Raw genomic sequence first — 22697 nt, 5'->3', positions numbered from 1 at the left:
CTCAAAACAATGCTATTTAACTAGACCAGTTGCTAACGTATTGCCTGCAACCAATTGTTCCCTTGTAACCTTGGAACACCACCAGCTATGCCATGTTAACCTTTACTATTGCACATGAAAGGCTATAACTTGTATACTGTGTTATTAAGTGAACATTATGTAACAGTGCCACGATACCTATGGGCCGCTGGGCACTTTATAAATCCAAATAAAATTAAAATAAATAAATACAAATAATATATATATATTTATATTTGTGGTCCACTTGCATGCATTAGTGTTCTCAGAGGAAGCCATCCGTAAATAAGTATGTTTTTGGACACGTGTATTTTTGTTTGTATTGTTTAAAGCAGCCCTTTTACTATAGGCTTTCTATTTTTTTTGCTGTTTTGACTAAAATCTTTTGTGAAAGCTTCAAAATATTTTTTATTTCTGAGGGTGGGGATTACTTTTGTTAGCATTTCTTCTTAAGTCACCCATTTTACTAAAAATTATTTATGCTGGAATATTTTTGGTACTGCTCAGTGCTGGCCTCGTGTTGTATATGCTTAATCTTTCACTTTTTTATTAACATTTTCTGCGCTTCACTAATTTTATCAAAGTGTTTTGAGGATTCTGCCATTTGTGCTAAATTTTCTCCTCAATTCTTTAAAATGATCTTGTTTTTCTTCCTAGTCCTTTATTTCTATGAGCAAATACTTATTTTGTCTTGCTCATAAATGTATTGTATTATGATGGCCAACTTTCTCATAATGCAAGATTTTAGTAATCTGGAGACACCTGTGGTATATTTTTAATATATAACATCATCAATCAGCATGCATCTGGTGGCAAGCATGCCTTCCGTTATTAATGTGGAGTCACACTCCCTCTTGCATACAAGCTGTAATCCTATCAGAGTTATAGGTACAGTCCAATATACCCAGAAACAGCATCATATGTCAGGTAACAGCCCATATAACAAGATACTGAATGATAACTCCAGCTTTATTCTCCTAATAGCGCATGTCAAACCGCTTCTAAAAAAGGCATCTCTCGACCCCCTTTACTAAGAATTACAGGCCGATCTCAACTCAACCACTTCGTAGAAAACAACAAACTACTCGACTGCACTCAATCAGGCTCTGGACCAAGCCAAGGAACAGAAACCACCCTGATTGCGATCTGGGATGATCTCAAGGTCTCTGCAGAGTCGGAGGTTTGCACAGCACTGATTCTCCTTGATCTGTCAGCAGCCTTCGACACCGTTAACCATGCTATCCTCCTTGACCCTCTCCACTCCCTAGGAATCCGAGACTCTGCACTCAAATGGATTACCTCCTTCCTCAACAGGAAACAAATCGCTCTCCTCTCCCCTTTTGTCTCAACTGCTTGCACCATGAAAACTGGAGTACCCCAAAGGGCATGCCTCTGTTCTCCTTTTCAACCTCTCTCAGACCTCTCTACCAGGGATCATCGAAGCACACAAGCTTACCTGCTACAACTACACTGACGATACCCAAATTATCCCAAAGCAAGTTCCAACCTACATCCCGACCTTAAAGCTTGCCTCAGAGATATTGAACGATGGATGAAAAGAAACCACCTCCTTCTGAACCCAGATAAAACTGAAATCAAGGTTTGCAGCAATACTGCTGGTCTCCCGCAACAACTGCCATGGCCTCCGTCCATTGCCACCCCCGTCCCTCCCTCAAAGATATATAGTCAAAAACATTGGCTGCACTATGCACTCAGGCCTAACCCTCTCCGGCCAGGTCAATAATGTATCAAAATCCAGTCACTATTAGCTCAGACTCCTAAAATGCATTTTCCCCTGCATCACCTATCCCACCAGACTGGCCTCTATTATGTCCACTGTTATGTCAAGACTGGACTATGCCAACTCCTTATTCCTGGGTGCACCTGCTTACCAACAAACTCCAGAGAGCACAAAACGCTGCAGCCAGACTCCTTTTTGCTCTGGGACACAGGGATCACATCTCCCCCACTCTCAACACCCTTCACTGGCTCCCTGTAGGACGAAGGGCCACTTTCAAAACCCTTTGCATTACCCACCAAGCAGTGCACAAGACCGGCCCAGGATACCTACAAGAGAAGATAAAACCCTACCGCCCATCACTCACCCTAAAATCAAGCTCCGCCCTCTTACTAGTTATTCCAGCCTCCAATTCAGCCAGGATCCGAGGGTCCGCCTTCTCAACCTTGGCACCAACTCTGTGGAACTCACTCCCTCTGCACATTCAACAAAACCAAGACTACATGACATTCTGCAAAGCTCTAAAACCCTGGCTTTTTCCACAAATCTGATTAGGACCAACTAAGGCCGCTGAAACCCAACATCATCATAAACCATGACTTCAGTGACATTACATCCAAAAGTTATTACAGCCTGTGGACAGATGTTCGGGGAAATACCAAGCAACGAGACCACAGAAAGCAACCAATAAGTCACCATGAAAGAATTAGGATATGGATACCACAGATGACAACCTTAGCGCCCTGCAGGCTCTAGGATATGTAACTGCTGACTCTCCGCTTCCCGAGTATACTACACAGGCCTACCAGCCTCTCTTGCCATCAAGCAGATAATCCCCTTTAGCTCCATACCTTACCCAACTACATACCTAAGATACAACCCCACATAGGCGCAAAATGCCCAGACTCTACAAGGCCTCTGTCCAGCCAATGCTTTAGCATGACTGACTCAATGTTAGCATGTTAGTATGAGACACCCCATGTTCTATATTGAAATATCCTGCCTAGACCCACCCTGCAACCCACCATAAACCACAACCAGAATATGGGCTTGGTGTGACTATGTTGGTGTGAAATAGCTCCTGTCATATAACCAAATATCCTCCATAATACTACTCTGCAACCCATCATAAACCACAACCAGTGACCCGGAACCGGGCCCCTGAGATGCATAGTGCTGAGCCTAAGAATAATGACCGTCTGTCCGAACAAACAATTCCTACTCTGCTCCTAGCGATGACTCTACCTCAGAGTGTCACTACAACGAAACACGAGGATAACCGCCACCAACTTATCCAGATCCAGAATGTAATCCTGGAATAGCAGGCTCGTAAGAATAAACCATTCACTCCAGACACTCGCCTCTCCTACCACTATGCTCACGCTCTACTTTACACCATCACACAATAGAGCGCAGCTATACACCTCGATCAATTTCGGCCTAGTTGCTCACATACGAACAATACTCCATAAACACCTCCACATCCTGCTAGAACGCAGCTATACCCCATGAAAAAGATCGGCCTAGCTGCACACATATACGTCCCACACAGGCCTAATGCCACCAGAATGTAGTCTCGGAAACCAACCACCTGACTGTACACATTCAACTGATCTCTCACTACCACTGCACCTAATGTTAGGATACAGCTACCATCAGGTAATTCACACTAGCTGCACACATACTGGGTGCACCCAAGCACCCTATACTACCCTACTCTCTCGACTGGCCTTGACTACGGTCCCCAAGGGTGTTCAACCCACAAGCGCTTTGAGATCATACCAAGGATATATAGAGTGCTATATAAATAACAAAATGTCCAGCTACAGCACGGTTGCATTCTCTTTTGCCGTTGCTCTTTACCCATATTGATCCCCTTTTTTTCGTGGTTTCTACCTTTGTACTCCATCACATGGTCAGGCAGGGTGAGACAACAGTTGCTCCCTGCCACCTCTTACTTCAGTATGCAAGTCACCAAGAAGTCTAAGGCCTTCACGTGGTGATCCCTGCCTCCCTGACACCAGGGCAAAGTGAGCGTCATTGACCAGTATCGAGATGGACTCCCCTTGTACCTAGCCCTGCAAGGGCCCTCAGAATACAAGGTCCAACTGAAAGAATTATGATTCTGTACTCAGGGACGTGACCTATGGTAACCCTGTGGTAGGGGTCGATACTGGGGACATGAGTGAATGGGAAATGGTCCCTACAGTGAGGTATGTAATCTGCTCAAAACAGAAAATGGCCTTCAAGAAAACTCGCCTCTCAACCATGTGTGGGTTGGTGGGGGAGGGCCCCTTACTGATGCTAAAGAACATGGTTCAGGCAAAGGATCAATCCAATGTCAAGGCATAAAAGACTAGAAAATGGCAGTGAACATGCCACTCACAGATGGCCTTGGTGGCCGCTGCTGTAAGTGGTGGAGCCCCACGTGTAAGCGAGGCCATGGGTGGATATGGGGAAATGGACGCTGAGAGTTTGATTTGCGAGGAGGGACTGGAAGAGATGTGCTTAGGGGTGGGGTTGGGGCTGCAAAGCCACTTTAAAAAGTGGCATGCAGAGGCAGTGCTTCCTTTTTTGGCACTGGTGGGCATGTCTTTCAAAGACTCTCCAGCCTTGAAGCGGATCATGTCACTAGCAAATTGGTAAGGAGGTTACTCTTTATGCTACTTCTAATGATGCATGTCGCTTTGTTTTCCCTTATCCAATATAAGAATATCCAAGTAAGGTGACAAAAAAAGTGAAAGCTGAAATAAGTGATGCAAATAAAGTGACTTCTAAAGAGGCATGGTGAGGGAGTTTTAGATCTGGGAGAATCAGAGGAATGTATTTATTGCTCGGCGTGCAGTTAATACAGCAGCTCAGTATAGAGCCACCAAAGCTGTGACATTAAGTTACAGATCACCAGTAAGACAACTTCTGCCCAATAAAGCAGCGGCGGCCAAGTTCCACCAACTCTAATATGCAGTATGTGTGTTATTTCACAGGTGGGCAAGAGTATGGTTAAACTTCCAGGTAATCTGCATTGCAGAAGGTCAAGTGTGGGCGGTCACTGCTAAGGGCTTTGGAAACTTGCCTTTCTGTAGTTGCGAACCTGAGCTATTCCAAAACTACCAGCTCTGATGTGCCGCTAACAATCCTTTTGAAAGCAGGAATACACGGTCACCTAGGTGGTGAGAAACCAGATTCCGAAGACATGAGACCAGCCCAACAGAACCTCTGTGTCTTCTGATTTATGCTGGGGATCACATTTTTGGTTCCTGGAATTGGAATATATCAGTATGACAACGCTTACCCTGATTAGCTCTCGCAGAACATTTGGTGGGTCTCTTCAGCAGAGGTATCTCTTTAGAATTGTGTCGGGTGTTACACTCTTTACTGACAACTATGTACAAGACCTGGTGATAGGTTGGGCAAGCACCTGTGTGCAAAACCTAGCAGATTTAGTCCCAGTGGTTACCTGTAGGCAGAGTAGAATGGACTAGGCTCATGTAGCATATTAGAGCACCTCCACCCCTGACCCCCCGCTTGCAATTACACTGTTGAAGCCCAAGCAGCAGAAGGCAATCAGATAACTAGCTGGGAAGTGGGGGTAGGGCACTAGAATAAGTAGATCACTGCGCTGATAAGTGGAACTGGATGTGGGATCCTGCTGCCAGTGATTGGGTTCTAAGGAGACAAGGGACTTCCATCTCAAATTGGGTTGTACAAAAAGATCACTGTGACCCTCCATATGCGTATGGTTCCTACTTTAGGACCCAACTAACATACTACAACCCCACCGGATGCCATCAACACAAGCCCCTCCAGGGCCACTCCTGCTGCTAACCAGCACAACTCGGGCGGGGCATTACTAAAGTCATCAGAATCTCGCCTTCATCGCTCGCACTGATGACCTTTTATTTGAGACCACACGCTTGATAAAGACCCAGGAGTTTCGAAACGTGCGTTGGCTGAACATCTAATGAAAATAACCTCCATGACTAACTTCAATTAACTGGCTTAAATCCTTGAAAACACCTAATCCTTGTGGAATATTTTGCTGACCCAGCGCCTACGTGACCTGGGTTCTACCTGGTTTCTGATAACAACTAGCATTAGCCCATTGAGGTTATTGCTGGCTTATCAGCCAATCAGAATGATCGCAGTCAATAACTATTGGTATTGAAAGCATTCCAAATGTTCTACCTTCAGAAGCAGACAAGGAAACAGGTAGCATTTCTATTTACACCCTCCTCCTCCGGAACAAGCAAACAGACACTGAAAATGAATCACCAATACAAGAACAAATAAAACAAGACTTACCACTCGCCTGCACACCATGTTCCGCTCACAAGGAAACAGAAAGAAATCCTGTGCCTAAGGCCACTTGAACTGTGCAATAGAATCCGGAGTCCGCACTTCAGGAAAACAAAATCCCATTACGTCAACTCGTGGGCCTAAACAACTAGACACTTACTTTCTGGGAGGAATTTCTTTCCACTGCATCTTCATCATGACAGGTATCATCCAATTTAAAACATCAAAGGAAAAGCTAAAACATGGAAAAAATACTTTCGGTTCTCAAATCGAGAAACCCTTCACTTTTCCATTCGACCTAATGCATAATCGATTGAAAGAACTGGGGCACTACATCCAAATTAAAATTTAAAACGCTTCCTGTATAAACATGTGCTTGGTATTTAAATATTCAAAAATAAAGCATAATAATATTTTAGTTTACCACCACAAATTGAAAATCTAAACTGTTGTTAGCACTAAGTGCAAGTAAACGGACAGACCTTGGGAGGGACCATTATTGCTTGGGATAATAGCCCTTGCCCAATTTATTGTCCTTGTTTTCAGCACAGGCCATAACGTGAGGGTGGGGCATTATCCTGTGACAATGATGTCTCCCTCAGTCTAGAAGACTAATGTCAATGTTAAAGGCTGTAGCCAGGATTCCAGAAGTGGGCTCTTCGGTGTGGGTGTCAGTTGAAAAAAGTAAATAAGCAGAACATCAATGAGCAATGCAAAAATGCCTGGTCACAAGCAACAGAAGAAATGGACTTCAGGGTGGGAGCTGACGATGCATCGGCATGCAGCCTACACCTGTAAATGCACCTTGAGCTTTACTTGGAAATTCTGCTTTATCTTTCAAAGTATCCTAGGCTGCAGCCAGGATATCCTACCATTATAGAAGAGGGGAAACTGGATTTCTAGTACTAGGAGCGCCGACACTACACCTTCATAGTTTATGAAACCCAGGTATAAGATTTGCCAATGCATCGTACACCACAGAAAGCCAAGACATAAATATCCAACTTGATCCTTTGGTTAATTTACCACTTTTCAGCCTGAAAACCAGCTGTGATGGACAGTTAAAATGCTCAGCCACTAGGCTTTCCAATTATTACACCTCGCCGTGAAGGTCCTACTTGTTCTTTTCTTTTCTCTCTGTTTTACAGTTGCTGAGGTTGGCAGTGGAGACATGTATTCTGAATGGGTCCTGGGGCTAAGAAACGTGAAACAAAAAATTCATAACACAAGCAAAAAGTCCTTTAGATAATGGTAAATCTAGCACAGACCTCCATTTTATTAGTAACAATCATCTGCTCAGTAAAATCATTTTAAGATTATGAAAAAATATGGTAAACAAGCACACCATGCTTCCTAACCTATCCTGCTTCTCTGTCAATGTTGCCACCCATTTCTATCAACTAACAATATGCTGTTTAACTGTGCAAAAAAAGGGTGATCCATGTCCTTTTGCAAGCACATCTATCGCGCAGGATGTGGATGGCCACGCCATTGAAGTGCCCGCTAGAATTGTGGGTGCAGCTGTTTTTTCTTGTTGCAGCAATAAAGAGGCCAATCCTGCTCTTGCAACTTGTGCTGCATTGGCAATCCGCCCAACCTCAAAATTATCTTCTGAGCCAAACATTTCTCTATGCACCATGTTGCACCTTCCTTCACTGCATAGCCTTATTGACCCCGCTTTCTGAATTCAATTATCAACAGATGGCAGAGTATACGAGCCATACACCACGAACACAACATATATTTCACTTGTGTACATTGAGATTTCTTATCCAAATTGTTGATTATTTCCTATACTTGCAGCAGGCATAATTCTACATTGCGGCAATGAGACCGACTAATCAGCAAAACCTGATCCTAAACAAACTAGGTTGGTAGGATAGTGTAATGCAATGATGTGCAAGTGCCATTGTAATACAGATCACCGTTACCTGTAGTAGTGTCATTGGTTAGCCATGCTTGTACTATTACACAAAATGAGCCTCAAATGGACTTTGTTGCCAACCTTTAAAAATTGCCCTCTCTGGAATGCAATGTTCTCTCTGAAATGTGGCTCTCAACCCAAGCTCCATCAAGACTCTAGGTATCCTGAAAAGGCAGGTCTTGTGCTGGCCATAGAAAAAACAACTTTGCACCACATAAAAGCTTCCGCCTGTATGAATCTGCCAGTTATTCACCACCAATGTTCCTTGCAGAAAGACATCTTCAACCCTGGTTTCTCCATGTCTCTTGCCATGCATTTCAATGCAAGGAGCAGCTTCTATTAAAATGGAGTGCCCCAATGCAAGCAACACAATGTAGGAAAACGTCTAAAAACCTCCAGAGTATCCATCTGGAACAAATCTTCCAGTTATTCGCCGTCAATCTTTCCTCCGGCCAGCAAGTCATCCCGGACACCAGTATCTCCGCGCAGATGTTCCTTTTCGCCCAACACATTCAGGTGCAGTGGATTTTCGGCCTGATTGGCTAGATTTTCATTGCTCTCAGTGTCTGCAAAACACCAAGTGTAAACCAATCAAACTCACAATATTGCACCCTTTCGATCCGCAAGCTCACCCTGAATTGATGGAGCACCAAAACGCTGCACAGCTAAAATATAACATTATCGAATAAGCATTCATCCGGGTAAGGACATATGGAAAAAGACTACTCTTACAGGTAGGACTAGCAAGCAAGATATTGAGGTAAGCGTACTTTCCACCAAACTATTCAAAGCATGAAGTTCAAGAAATTCTTGAGGGGAAGGGGGGAGTTAAAAATAAATACATTAAAAAAAACACAACAGTTTTACAACATGTATGCAAGTATGTTTTTATAAAGCACAAACCTAGCTAGGAAGCAATGGAGCACTGTAGATGGAGGATGGGCTCAAGGGATTAAAAATGGCCGTGGTAGTAGCAGAGGAGCTGGGGCGAGTAGGAGGGGCTTTTTTTGTCCAAATGCATTCTTTCTTTAAAGCCATTTTGCCACACATATATTATACTTTGTTACATTAAAAAACGTGTTAATTCAGTTAACATATTTACGTCTATGATCAAGCCTCTTTTGTGGTCTTCCTGTCTTCCAGATGTTTGTTCCCCCACCTTTCTACCTTTACCTTTTGAACTCTGTTCGCCTCACTCTGTCTAGAGATGCATGTGCCTCTTTCTCTTTTTGCCTACAGTTTCCCTCTTGAGCTTACTCTATTCCCACCCACCCCCAATATGCCCTCAGTCATTAATGGTTTGTGAGATTACTCTTGGGTGGACCTGGGTGTACACTACGGGACCTCTCCTTCCACACTCACTGCTCTGAAAAAACAAGCACTGACAAAAACAAAAGAGTTTTGTCTTTCGTATACGCATTGTACAGTATAGACTTGCAGGCAATCTCCATCTTCCAGGCATTGCCGCCATGATCAGCTGCTATCAATCAATCAATGTCTTTATTTCGGCCATAAGGCCATACAAATACATCATGACACACAAGTCGTCAACAACAACAAATTAAACATTCCATCCATATTATAAATAAATTGTATAATAAGCCCCTGTGGCCTGCTTGTGTCCCCAAAGGGGGACACATCCATTAGTGGCTCCTGCACCCAGGTGGAAGAGGCAGTTATCTCCTTGCTTGCCACAGCAGTTTGGGCCAAGGGAAATTCCTCATGTCCTTTTCTCCAGGAGGACTGTGTTTGCATCAGAAAGCACAGGCCAGCCAGGTCTGTTTTCAAAGTGGGCATCAATATTTCCCCTCGGGTGAGCGCCATCTTCGATCATGGTGTTGGCTGGGAGGAGAAGGGGGGGGGGGGTTGGCTGAGGGTGGGAGGGTGTCCTCTCCTTACAAAACCTAGACTACGTTTTCCTCACACTTGGCTCCCTAAAGTCAATGTGGACATAGTCATGGGCACTTTCCACCCAATTGGGCAGCCAAGTGCACCTTAGAAGCTTTTCCCGTGCTACAAATAGGCAGCCCCACACAATCCAAATCCAATGAATGCACTTGTTCGCAAGGGCTTCCCTTGGTTCATGATAATTTAGGAACCCTGTGTAAATATATTGACCCTCTCCTGCTGGACACTGTAACCTTACTGGAGTTGACGGTATGATACAGTGGCGCATGACCACCTCCACCGGTTGACTTTCGCATAGTGGCATTAGGCTCAAGGCCCCCTTCTGCCTTCCTGGTGGTGGTCTGCGGGGGTGGAAGAGGAATGGCCTTCTGTGTACTTGGGATGTGAGCATGCCATCTTTGAGCTATAGGGGCCAGTGGTGCTATGTTAAGCAGGGAACTTTCAGTTTTGCTGGTCTTGCTACAGCCACCGATACAGCCCAGCCTGTCCGGGTTTGAATTTGTATTATTAAAAGAGGTGGCAGGGTTAACAAGTGGTACAATCTACAATGAATTTGGGTCCCCCTTTTAGCCCTCCTTGATGGTTGGTACCTGCCCCTTTGGCCCTCCTTTCCCGTGTTCCCAAAGCAGCGATATACAAGAATTGATTAGCGCCAACCCTGACAAAACAAGGTTGTATTTGCATGCAAGGGCCCCTGGGCCGTCCACCCATCCGATAGGCGATGGACATTGTTAGTAAACCAAAATGGAAGAAGATGCAGTGGGGGGGAATTGGTGCCGGAGTTAGAACCATTGTTGACCATTATTAGTCCAGCCAGCAGCAGACATTCCCAGGGCCCTGTTGGTCATCTTACAATAACGCCCATCCCTCCATCCCCACACTTCCGTTGTGTTCGTTGGTTTGCATTCTGATTGGGCTGCTTTTGTCCCTGCTGTCTGCCATCAATGCGACTGGACCTCCACACAGACTGAAGAAAGTAGTTGCACTTATTCCTACATGCGCCAGTTTTAGAAAAAAAGAAGAGACTCCACTCAATTGGAATTTAGTAATTGTGAATTTGTATTATTTAGAACAAGTGCTCTTTGTGATAACACGTGTTTCAACGGTTTGCGCCGTCTTTCTCAAATCAGGGCTAATTTGTAATACAAGAATGCAAAAAAAATCAATGTTTAAATTCAACAGAAAAATAGTGACCAATTGTAGCACGGACAAATTATGTCAAATGTAACACCGACAGAAAAATGGGGGGGGTTTGTTAAGGAGGATCATTCAGGGAAAACAGTGAGTCATTAAGTATCAAAAATAAATTGAAAAACATCTGTTGTTGCATCAAATGTCCACATGAAAACATTTTGAAAATAAACAGAACGGGGTGATGGACGGGGAGGGGAAAATAGGGAAGAGAAAAAAGGAAAAGCGAAAAAAACATCAGGAGTTCAATTATCTCTTAGCATTCAGTTGACAAAGTTGTTAATATAAAAAATGAGCTAATTATGTCTTACCCAATGGTATTGGTTGTAAATATTGAACGTGGCTTGTCAGCATAGCAAAAATATAAATTCACGGGTTAAATCCCAGCCTGTTAAATAAAATGATATGTATAATATTCTAAAAGTACATTTATTTTTAAGTTTATAGTGGAGCGGCATTTGTAAATGAATTGATACTACACGTTTGTGAAATGACAGAAGCACTTAGGGGATGACACCCTCTAGTTATAATACAAGTGCCGTGAAAAGAGGCTATGCGATGAGTCCTGATCCCTATCTTATTGTCTCACAATGTATCAAAGTCAAATTTGAGCGGGTTCACTTCACACGCGCTACAGATAAAAGCTTGCTTAAGTCCGTGTCTCACCTCTGCAGTCAAAAATACAAGCTCTGTACAATTCCGTCCGCATTCACAGAATAAGCCAAAATGGTGGCTTTAAGTAGTTGTTACTGAGATGTCTAGGCAACCAAAGAGGTCCCTTTTCTATTTCTAATATGAGCGCCATCTTTTGGGCTCTGAAAGAAACAGTGTTACTCGCGGTTGCGTGAGCCCATACATAAGTAAATGTCCAGTATCTACAATTTCGTTCTAGCGGAATTGGATGTTGTGAAAATAAATCTCCCCGGGAGGGGCTAGAAAGGCAGTTATGATTTGCTAGCTACTATATGGCTACGGTCAAGAGGCAAATACATACATGAATAATGTACGTGATTGAAGTCAGATAATTAGAAGGTCAATAATCAGTTATGTTAATATTAAGTACTGTATCACATAACAAATAATGTATAAAGAGATTTGCCATGTTAACTCCCATGTCTTCACTCTTATAAATACGTGATCTATCGTCATAAGGACCCCATACGAGCCAATGGGATTAATTACCAAAACACTAAATGTTAAGCAGCTATTAACAGCTAAATAAACCTGAAAAGCACCCATTCTTATCATTATTGGTTATGTTCTAAAATCAAACCTTGGTATTTTTGGAGCTGTTCAGTAACATGCAGGGTAAGTAAATTGTATACTGAATTTACAGTTCAATACAGGTATCACATCTTTGACATAACCTAATTTAAGTACTTCATAAAAAGGAAGTCATCTCATTGTCAGAGTTCAAGCCTCTTTCTACTGTTCGAAAAACGGCATTTTTGTTTTGCTTCTTCTTTTCTCAGTTTCCTCTCTAGGTCTCCACCTCTTGGTCCAAGTGTAACTCTTTTCAGACCCAAATATGTGATGTCTTTTTTATTGCTAAATTGGTGTTCTTTTTGCCAGTGGGATGCCAATGGTAAATGAACGTTCTGGCTTCCAATGCTGGACATATGTTCCCTGATTCTGGTTCTCATCTCTCTAATAGTACTTCCAATGTACATCTTTTTACATTGGCCGATTATTGCGTAAATCACAAATTTCGTTTTGCAATTTATAAAGTCAGTAATTTTGAACTTGGTGCCAAAAGAGTCTTCAAATATCTCTGTGTTACCCATTGCATATTGGTACATGGTGCATGAGCTACATTTGCGAAATCCTGCAGGTCTTTGGGGAAACCATGAGGTTGTCACTGTACATGTTTCTTCTGGTAAAAGTGAAGGGCCAAGAATGTTTTTCAGCATTCTTGCTCTTTTAAAGGTTACTGAAGGACTTTCTTCAATGTGATTCTGAATAGGTGGATCCAATTTTAAAAGTTCCCAATTCTTTTTAAGGATCTTCCTTATTACATCATTGTTGGCACAAAAGGTTGTGATGAATCTAATTCTTTCTGGCTGACTTTGAGTCGGCTTTCTGGAAGTCAGTGTGTTTTCTCTTTTAAGTTTCCTTGCTTGAGCACTTGCTTTGGTGATATTCTTCATGGCATATCCTCTGGCTAAAAATCTAGTTGAGATCAGGTCACATTCTTCATCAAAGGCTGCTTTTGCCGTACAGTTCCTTCGAGCTGTAATGAATTCTCCTTTCGGGATATTTTTGATCACAGGATTATAATGGCAGCTTGTCGCAAACAAGGTAGAGTTTGCCTCTGTTGGTTTTCTATAAGTTTTAGTCATTAGTTCATTATCTTTAGTGTAGATTGTTAAATCTAAAAAGTTGACCTCAGATGTGCTTGATGTTCCAGTAAATTGGATTCTTAGGGTGTTTTGGTTCACTCGTTGTTGAAATGCTTGGAGTTGGTCGTCATTCCCCTTCCAGATGAGAAAAACGTCATCTATATATCGGTTCCATAAAACAACATTGTCTCCGAAATTGGGTCTGAATAGATGTATTGATCTTCGTACATGGCCATTACCAGGTTGGCAAGAGCCGGGCATATTTTACACCCATAGCTACGCCACGAGTCTGTCTATAGTATTCTCTATTGAACAAAAAAACGTTATTCTGCAAAGTCAAAAGTAGCATTTCCTTGAGCATTTGATTTGATTGGTAGCTTGATGCTGTCTCTTGAGAGAAAGCGTGGTCTATGGCTTCCAATGCTGTGTCATGCTTAATTGATGTATACAGTGCTGTGACATCCCATGTGGCTAGGATGTATCCGGGTTGCCAATCGACTCCTATTAATTTGTTAATAATTGCTGCAGTGTCTTTCAGGAATGACTTTGTTGTGTTTACTATTGGCCTAAGAATATTGTCAATGTATTCAGCCATGTTAACAGTAGCCCAGCATATTCCACTAAGGATAGGTCGCCCTTCTGGAATTTGCTCAAAAGGTTTATGAACTTTAGGCAAAAAATAGATGGTCGGTAGTGTTGGACGTTTGGTTATTAGTACTTGTTTTTCCTCATCAGTTAGGAGTCCTTGACGGTGCCAACCGGTAATTGCTTCGGTAAATTCTTGAACAATATCAGATTTCGGATTTGATGCTAATTTGACATAACACAGTGGTGGTGTTAAGTGGTTGTAAGCCATTGCAATGTAATCTTCACGGTTCATCACCACAATTTTGCCACTTTTGTCAGCTGGCTTGATCGTTAAATTGAAATCTTGTTGCAATCCTTATGATGATAGATCACGTATTTATAAGAGTGAAGACATGGGAGTTAACATGGCGAATCTCTTTATACATTATTTGTTATGTGATACAGTACTTAATATTAATATAACCGATTATTAATCTTCTAATTATCTGACTTCAATCACGTACATTATTCACGTATGCATTTGTCTCTTGACCGTAGCCATATAGTAGCTAGCGAATCATAACTGCTTTTCTTGCCCCTCCCGGGGAGATTTATTTTCACAACATCCAATTCCGCAAGAACGAAATTGTAGATACTGGACATTTACTTATGTATGGGCTCACGCAACCGTGAGTAACACTTATCTTTCGGAGCCCAAAAGATGGCGCTCATATTAGAAATAGAAAAAGGACCTCTTTGGTTGCCTATACAACCTCACTAACAACTACTTAAAGCCACCATTTTGGCTTCTTCTGTGAACGCGGACGGAATTGTACGGAGCTTGTATTTTTGACTGCAGAGGTGAGACACGGACTTAACAAGATTTTATCTGTAGCGCGTGCGAAGTGAACCCGCTCAAATTTGACTTCGATACATTATGAGACAATAAGATGGGGATCAGGACTCATCGCGCAGCCTCTTTTCACGGCACTTGTATTATAACTAGAGGGTGTCATCCCCTAAGTGCTTCTGTCATCTCACAAACGTGTAGTATCAATTCATTTACAAATGCCGCTCCACTATAAACTTAAAATAAATGTACTTTTAGAATATTATACATATCATTTTATTTAACAGGCTGGGATTTAACCCGTGAATTTACATTTTTGCTATGCTGACAAGCCACGTTCAATATTTACAACCAATACCATTGGGTAAGACATAATTAGCTCATTTTTTATATTAAAAACTTTGTCAACTGAATGCTAAGAGATAATTGAACTCATGATGTTTTTTTCTCTTTTCCTTTTTTCTCTTGTCTCTATTTTCCCCTCCCCGTCCTCCACCCCATTCTGTTTATTTTCAAAATGTTTTCATGTGGACATTTGATGCAACAACGGATGTTTTTCAATTTAATTTATTTTTGATACTTAATGACTCACTGTTTTCCCTGAATGATCCTCCTTAACAAACCCCCCTTTTTTGTGTCGGTGTTACATTTGACATAATTTGTCCGTGCTACAATTGGTCACTATTTTTCTGTTGAATTTAAACATTGATTTTTGTTTGCATTCTTGTATTAAAAATTAGCCCTGATTTGAGAAAGACGGCGCAGACCGTTGAAACACGTGTTATCACAAAGGGCACTCGTTCTAAATAATACAAATTCACAATTACTACATTCCAATTGAGTGGAGTCGCTTCTTTTTTTCTAATATCTAAAACTGGCGCATGTAGAAATAAGTGCAACTACTTTCTTCATTTTTAGCTTTTAAAACGGAGTAGAGGAACCATATTTTTCTCCGTTGTTGCACAATCCATGCGACAATCACTATCTATACCAAGGGCGCTGAGGTCCTCTGTTTAGAGTGTCCATTAAAAAGGTTCCCCACAGCTTTTTGCCTACTGCTCCACACAGACTGGCTGCTACAGGTTCCAGGATGCCAGGGGTGTCAATGGAATTGAGGTTATCCAGCAGAGACTGGGTAGAGGTCAGGCCAGCAGGGGTTGTGGTGGTCACAATGATCGTGGTGGCTGCTGGGGGGTGTTGGGGTGCCGTTAGCCTGGAGTTAAGCCGGGGCCAGGGGCTTTCTGCTACACTGTTCCCCCGCCATTGCTGGACTGGTCGCAGCCTCGGCCGGGTCCTCAATGTCCCAAAACACAGAGCTACAAGAAGCATCTGTGTCCCTGTTGCTGAATCCTAGATCATACTTGTTGGCCTTAGTGACCTGCTTAGTAACTCTGCCCCCACAGGGGTCTAGGATTACAGGAACATTGGTGTTGCCAAGGAACCAATGGATTTCACTGATTAAGATGTGCGCCTACCCCACCAATCTTGAAATGTTATTAGGCTGGTCTTTACGGCACCTGATGCTAGGTGTGGGGGTTATAGCTGGAATATTCCTCCTGACGATTGATATTTTCCATTTAGGTGAGGGCGGAGGCATAATGGGCATGATGGCAGGCGGGGTAGCTGGATACTGCGTGATGCTCTTTAGGTTTTTGCAGCCTGTGGGAGTCATTGTAAGGTTTTAGATAAGTTGTGTGCCCGAAGCAAGAAACATATGGCTGCTGCAGAATCAAGCAGTGTGAACCCACCCCCAGCTTTCTGCCCGCCTACACTGGCATTCAAAGGCCGTTCAGGAGTCATTCATCGTGCAGTGTCCTCTTTATCCTCTATATCCTCACTCTTAATACCTCAATGGCAACAGCCGCTCATACAGCAAGTGCCGAACATCCAACAGGGTGCCAGACACCCGTGCCCGACTATGAGCAGAATGCAACTAAATATATGGCTGACCCAATTCACAGGGGAGACCTTATCGCAGAAGCCTCCAAGTCCTCGGGAAATGACCCAAAAGGCTCTCAGGATCTAGTACTTCCACTACAGACCAAAAAGAAAAATGGGAAAAATGCAGCCAGACCAGTCCCAATACTCCATAATGGCAACCCAGCAGACAGACATTCTGCAGACGGGCATCAGCCAAACAGTGAAAACAGTGAAAAAGATCACAAAGAGGGCCAGACACTAACTGATTAACCCATACTGCCTGAGCTTCTGCGAACTCACCGGCTCCAGCAGGGCAACAGCCTGACCCTGTAGCTAAGCCTATTATCATTTGCAGGAATTGCCATTGTGTTCTCTGGTACCCACAGTATATGAAGAAGCATTGCTATGACATACACACATTTCCTGAAAAAGACCAGGTACTGACATCAATGCCCTGCTTTACTTCTGTAAATGTCTGGTTCCCCCCCACCCTTGGCACAGAGACGCTTAAGCTCTCCATGTACAAATCAGCATTATGGTTACAAAAGGGATGTACCCTGTCAACCGCTGATATCATCTGTAGAGAAAAGCACAGGTAAAGTAGTAATGCCAATAGAGCTTCTAAACATTGGCATAGAACAGCTCCACTTCTCTATGCAATCACCTAAGCAGCACATTGCTGTTGACATTGGTGAGGACTGGTTCATGCCTAATCTGTCCAAACAAGTCAACATATTTGTGGCAAACTGTCCAGGATGAAACCTGTGGCATGTGGTACATACACTCAAGACACTAAAGACAACACTGCCCCGCCCCACAGTGCCCTTCAAGTAGTTCCATATCAATTATATTGACATGCTGAACAGACGCAGCACATAGAGGTAGTTACTAGTAGTGTGCTCATATTCCTGATGGAGAGAGGCCAAACCTTGTGTTGATGCAGATGCCAAATCTGCAGCAAGGTTCCTCGTGAGGGAGGTGTTCCCAAGGTGGAGCATCTGTGAAATTCTGAGATCCGACAATGGGCCCCACCTTGTAAATGAGTTTTTTGGGGAAGTCACCCAATTGCTAGGGATCAGACATAAACTGTGTATCGCCTACCACCTGCAGGCAAATGGAATGGTGGAACAATTAAATTGTTTGCTCCAAATAATGCCAAGTTTCCTGATGCCCTCAAAAAGAGCTGGCTCTACTGCTTGCCTTTAGCACTGTTCAGTCTGCACAACCCACAGCTGATCCTTCTTGTCCGGCTAACTATCGCCCAATTTCCATTACTCCCTTTCTGGGCAAACTCCTGGACAAGTTGGCCATCTCTCAGCTTAACCTTCATCCCAATTCTGTTGGCTGTCTCCATGACCACCAGTCTGGCTTCAGAGCTGCCAGAAGCATGGAAACTGCTCTCCTGAATATCTGTGAAAATCTGCTCTCCAACCTTGACTCCAACATTCCTTCCTCAATCTCTCTTCTGCCTTCAACACGGTCAACCATACCATTCTGCTCAACCGTCTCCGTGATAACCTGGGTGTCACTAATCAGGCTCTGGCCTGGCTGACCTCTTTCCTCTCTGATCGACCCTCCCAGGTCCAACTTGGGTCCTTCCTATCAACTATCTTCCTCTCTACCTGTGGTGTTCCCCAGGGGTCTAACCTCTCGCCCTGGCTTTTCAACCAATACCTGGCAACTCTCGCCCACTGCATTGCCATTTTCTGCTCAAATTTCCAGTGCTACGCTGACTACACTCAGCTCATTTTCAGGCTGCCCTCGGCCACCTCCTCTCCCTCCATCATCTCTGATTGCCTAACTGCCATTCAATATTGGTGTGCCGCCAATGATCTTTGTCTGAATGTCAGCAAGACTGGGATCCTCCTCATTGGCACACCTTCACCATCCTTTCCCCTCACTCTCTGGCCGGCCTCCCTTGGCCCTCCTCCTACCCCCACCTGCGAGTCTAAGAACCTCAGGGTCATCTTTGACTCCACACTTTCGTTCTCTGCCCACATCTCTGATGTCTCTAAAGAGTAAAACTTCCTACTGCCCCTCCTCAGAGGTACTCTGCCTTTCGTCTCCTTCCCCCAGAAGCTCATTGTCTCACAAGCTCTGGTTCTCTCTAGGTTGGCCTATTGTAACAGCCTCTTTCTAAATCTACCTGCCTCTGCTTTCCGCCCTCTGCAACTAATCCAGAACAGGACTGCAAGACTTGTCCTTGGCTCCAGCCCTGGGATAGTATCTCTCCAGGTCTGAAATCTCTCCATTGGCTCCCAGTGGATGCAAGGATTAAATTCAAAACCCTCTGCATTGACCACAAGGCTTTCTGGGGCCTGGGTACAAAATACCTTCAACTATCCCTCCTCAAATACCTCCCCTCTCGAGCTCTTCGCTCCTCCACTTCCAACTCCTTCAGAGTCAGTCGTCTGTCAAAAAAACAAGCTGGGGGTAGATCCCCGTCTTCGGCTGGGCCCTCCTGTCATGGCCACGGGCCCCAGAACACAAAAACCACACCATCTAGTGATGGGGCAATGGGTCACTTGACTCACTTATGTCCCTTTTGGACTCAAACACAGGGGCCCTGGCTGGACTCAGCCTTTGGCGCCAGGCTCATATAGTGATGCGAGCAGGAACACTATTTCAGTGCTGGAGCGCTTTTATTTTACAAGAACTTTCCAGGTCCTGGAAGCCTTTATTCCAGAGAACATCCCCATGTGCTGACTCATCAGGCGTGGCTCCCTAGGCCTGGTCTTCAGGTGCTGACTCATCAGGTCTAGCAGGGCGTGGCAGCAGGCAGGCCAGAGCTACTGGGCGTGGTCGGGAACAAGTCTATATAAACCCACCGATCCATCAAGCAAACGCTTCGTGTTACTTTGCACCTCCGTGCAACGTGACGCTCACCACCGCCTGGACCAGCTACTTACCTCATGATACGGCAACAAAAGCATCCTTAACTAGACCCTGGCTCGCATCTCACAGCAACGTTCCATCTTCCTGGCTGATCCTGAATCGACGCAGCAGCATCTGCGCTCTCTGTCCGACGAAGCCGAAGTCCTGAAACGAGAAAAGAAGACAAGACAAGGTTAGAACTCCTGGAAACACCCAACCCATGGTCGCTCCGCATTTAAAACCCAATGAGCACCCTAAGGCACCACAAAAGGCTACTTAGCAGCTTTCAGACCATCTCAGCCCCGCTCCTCCGTACCGCTGGCTTCGCTTCTTCTACCGCAGCTACCGCCGGCATCGCTTCACCACCTGCAAGGGGAAGAGAGCAGAGAAAAGAGACATTACATACAATGGACAGAGAACACACTTTACAAATACAATTAAAATAGTCAGAAGACAAGCGGGCAAGTGGAAACAAGGGACACATTTACTCACAAGAGAAGTGGACTAGTCGCAGCTGGCCTGGACTTCCACGACAAGGGACCAGTGAAGGAACTCTGTTCCCTTCAACAAGCGCCCCTGCCAGAAGCAGCAGGACGGAGAGCTCATCATCATCATCATCATTCAGCAGGAACCTCACTGTTCATCACCACAGTTCCCCACACAGATGCAGAGGCAGGAACAGACATGAGGAGTTTCATCCCTGGGAGGGCTGCAACCGTGCCCCAATGCCTCCGCAGAGACCAGGTGAGCGTAACACCTCCCTCTGGCACAGCCACCCTGCCACTCTAAAACTTGAGGGGCGTACAGGGGTTCCGGAAGCACCTCAAAACTTTCCTCTTTGCTTCTGCCTTTGCTCCCCGTCTCCCCTGTTGATCTGTTCTCTCTTTGCACCGTGCACCTGTCCACCCTCTGTCTTACGGGCCCAGGTACCTGCTCACCCTGCCGCACTGCCTCTGTGCCACCACTTGCACTGGGCTCTGTATCTGTACCCATACAGTCCCCCCTTTTTTCTTCCTGCACTTATCAGACCTACCATGTCCGCTGCGTTAAACCCAGCATTTGCCAATTGCTGGCTGTACTACCACTGTTTGTTGCCTTTATTATTTATTATTATGTAGCTGTTTCACCTTTGCTCCGCACTTTCCACTTCTCCTCGCTTCCATGCACTTTTCCCCTCCCCTCTCCCATGCACTTGCGCGTTTTCAATGTCACTGGGCCTAGTAAGATCGCTGTTTTGTTCTCCCTGTTACCCTCCCTTGCCTTGTCGCGCTCTGAAACACTTGTGTACGAGCACAATAGAAATAAAATATCGATATCAATAACCAGCCAAGCAAAGACCACCACTTGTCACCCCATGAATTGGTAACGGAAGGAGGAGGCATACCCCGGCTTGCGCCCACACGGACAGCATCTGATGCTCATAGTAGTGCAGATGTATTGGGGGATGAATTTAATGTATATCGTAAGAATATGTCAACCTGTGCAAAGCAAATTTCTTCACAGATAGACAAAGTGCACCATCGGGCCAAACCAGCCAGCAGGACACAACAACAGAAGAACCTCTTCAGCTACAACCCATCGGCGGTCTACTCCAAACAGCATACACAATATTGGACTCAACCAATGTTCACCAGACTATTGAAAGTGGGAAAAGCAACACCAACTGCAGCAAAGCTAAAGAATCGTCGGGCCTGGGTACATCCAACTGATTAGCACAAGGATACAAGTACAGCATCATACCACTGACAAGCAACAAACACAGGGACTTAAACCAGAATCAGCAACCAATGTTGAGTATTCCTAAAAGACTCTAGAAATGTACAATAGGAGAATGAAATATTTTGGGCACAGCAGAGCAAGTGCAGCAGTCCATATCCAAGGAGCCAAAGTGAATAATCGCAGAAATGTCAAGAATGTGTTTATAGGGATATTGTAAAGAAACCCTTCAAAGCTCACACCAGAAAAAATGCAGCAAACTGGGGGAAAAGGCCCAGCACACCTCTTGCAAGAATTATAAGATTTATTTCCACCAGCAAAGCGCTCTGCTGCTGTGGAACGTTCTGCCAAAATTAGTACAAGCAGCATATTAAAAAGGTACACAGCATAATCGGTGACGCAAGTTACACCGGGTACAAATCTGAGTGGCTGGTTGGTGAGACCCTATACATAGGCTACCTGCTCCATAAGTGATACTAGGCCATTAGCCCTAGCCCCGTCCGTCCATCTTCTCCCGCGTTGGCTTCTTCTTGCCCGCCAACTAATTGATCATTATACGAAGAAAAAACAATACCATCTCTAACCTAATGTGCACCTGGTACTGCAGACTAAGCGGATACTTTGAGGTCATTGCAAATGACACACAGACATACACACACACTAGCTCGATTCCAGGCACATCAGCGTCCATCCAAAGCTTTCCACCCTCGTTTTAGGTTTGTTGTTTTGCCCCTCCCAGCACCTTGCAGCACAAATCACGTGGCCTCTGGTGAAGGCAGCTGATCCCTGCTTTCCCTACCCCCTTGTGGCCTTGCAGGGCGCATTCTTCCTTGGATCCGAAATGCTGGAAATATGAGACAATGAAAGGTCTATGAATCTCTGCAGCTCTGGCCTTTCTCACCACTGCCCACCATACAACTTATTTTACACTTCTTTCCATGTTTGTGGTTTAGGCCCCCAGTCCTGGCTGCAATGCAGCATCAGGCCCCGATTTCAATATGGCTAGTATTACCCAAGATGGCATCTGATTCGATGTGTATTCTAAACCCACAACATGCACTACCCTCCCCACACAATAGCACCTGCTGCCACCCGCTTCTCCCCTATACGCCGTACATTTCCAGGCCTTTGCCTCATTCGAAACAGCTTGGGCGTCTGGGACGATCATCCCACCCTTTCCCAAAAATGTGTGGTCTGTTTTTTCCTCTTCTTTCGTTTTCAATAATGGAATTAATGAAGTTAGGCAGTGCTCCAGATAAGATTTTGAATTGAGAGTATTTTATTCCCTATTTTTCGGAGTACAATTATTTTTTTAGAGTAAAAAAAAAAAGTCCAAATCTCAATAGTATTTTATAA

The 22697-nt window shown here is 44.3% G+C and overlaps 1 protein-coding gene across 1 annotated transcript in view; it reads right to left on the bottom strand.

Moving 5' to 3' along the window:
• Window positions 1-7289: 7289 nt before the first annotated feature.
• Window positions 7290-22697, bottom strand: part of GNPTG (N-acetylglucosamine-1-phosphate transferase subunit gamma) — a 243797-nt gene continuing 228389 nt past the window's right edge. The window contains exon 11 of the mRNA XM_069647204.1: window positions 7290-8542. Coding sequence (XP_069503305.1) covers window positions 8403-8542 — 140 coding nt within the window. The 3' untranslated portion in view covers window positions 7290-8402. The remainder of the gene's footprint in view (window positions 8543-22697) is intronic.

Source organism: Ambystoma mexicanum, chromosome 2q (assembly GCF_040938575.1).
Source record: "Ambystoma mexicanum isolate Mex_15411 chromosome 2q, UKY_AmexF1_1, whole genome shotgun sequence".
Classification (NCBI taxonomy): Eukaryota; Metazoa; Chordata; class Amphibia; order Caudata; family Ambystomatidae; genus Ambystoma; species Ambystoma mexicanum.
Note: the sequence above shows the minus strand (reverse complement) of the source record. Positions and strands in the feature narration are given on the sequence as shown.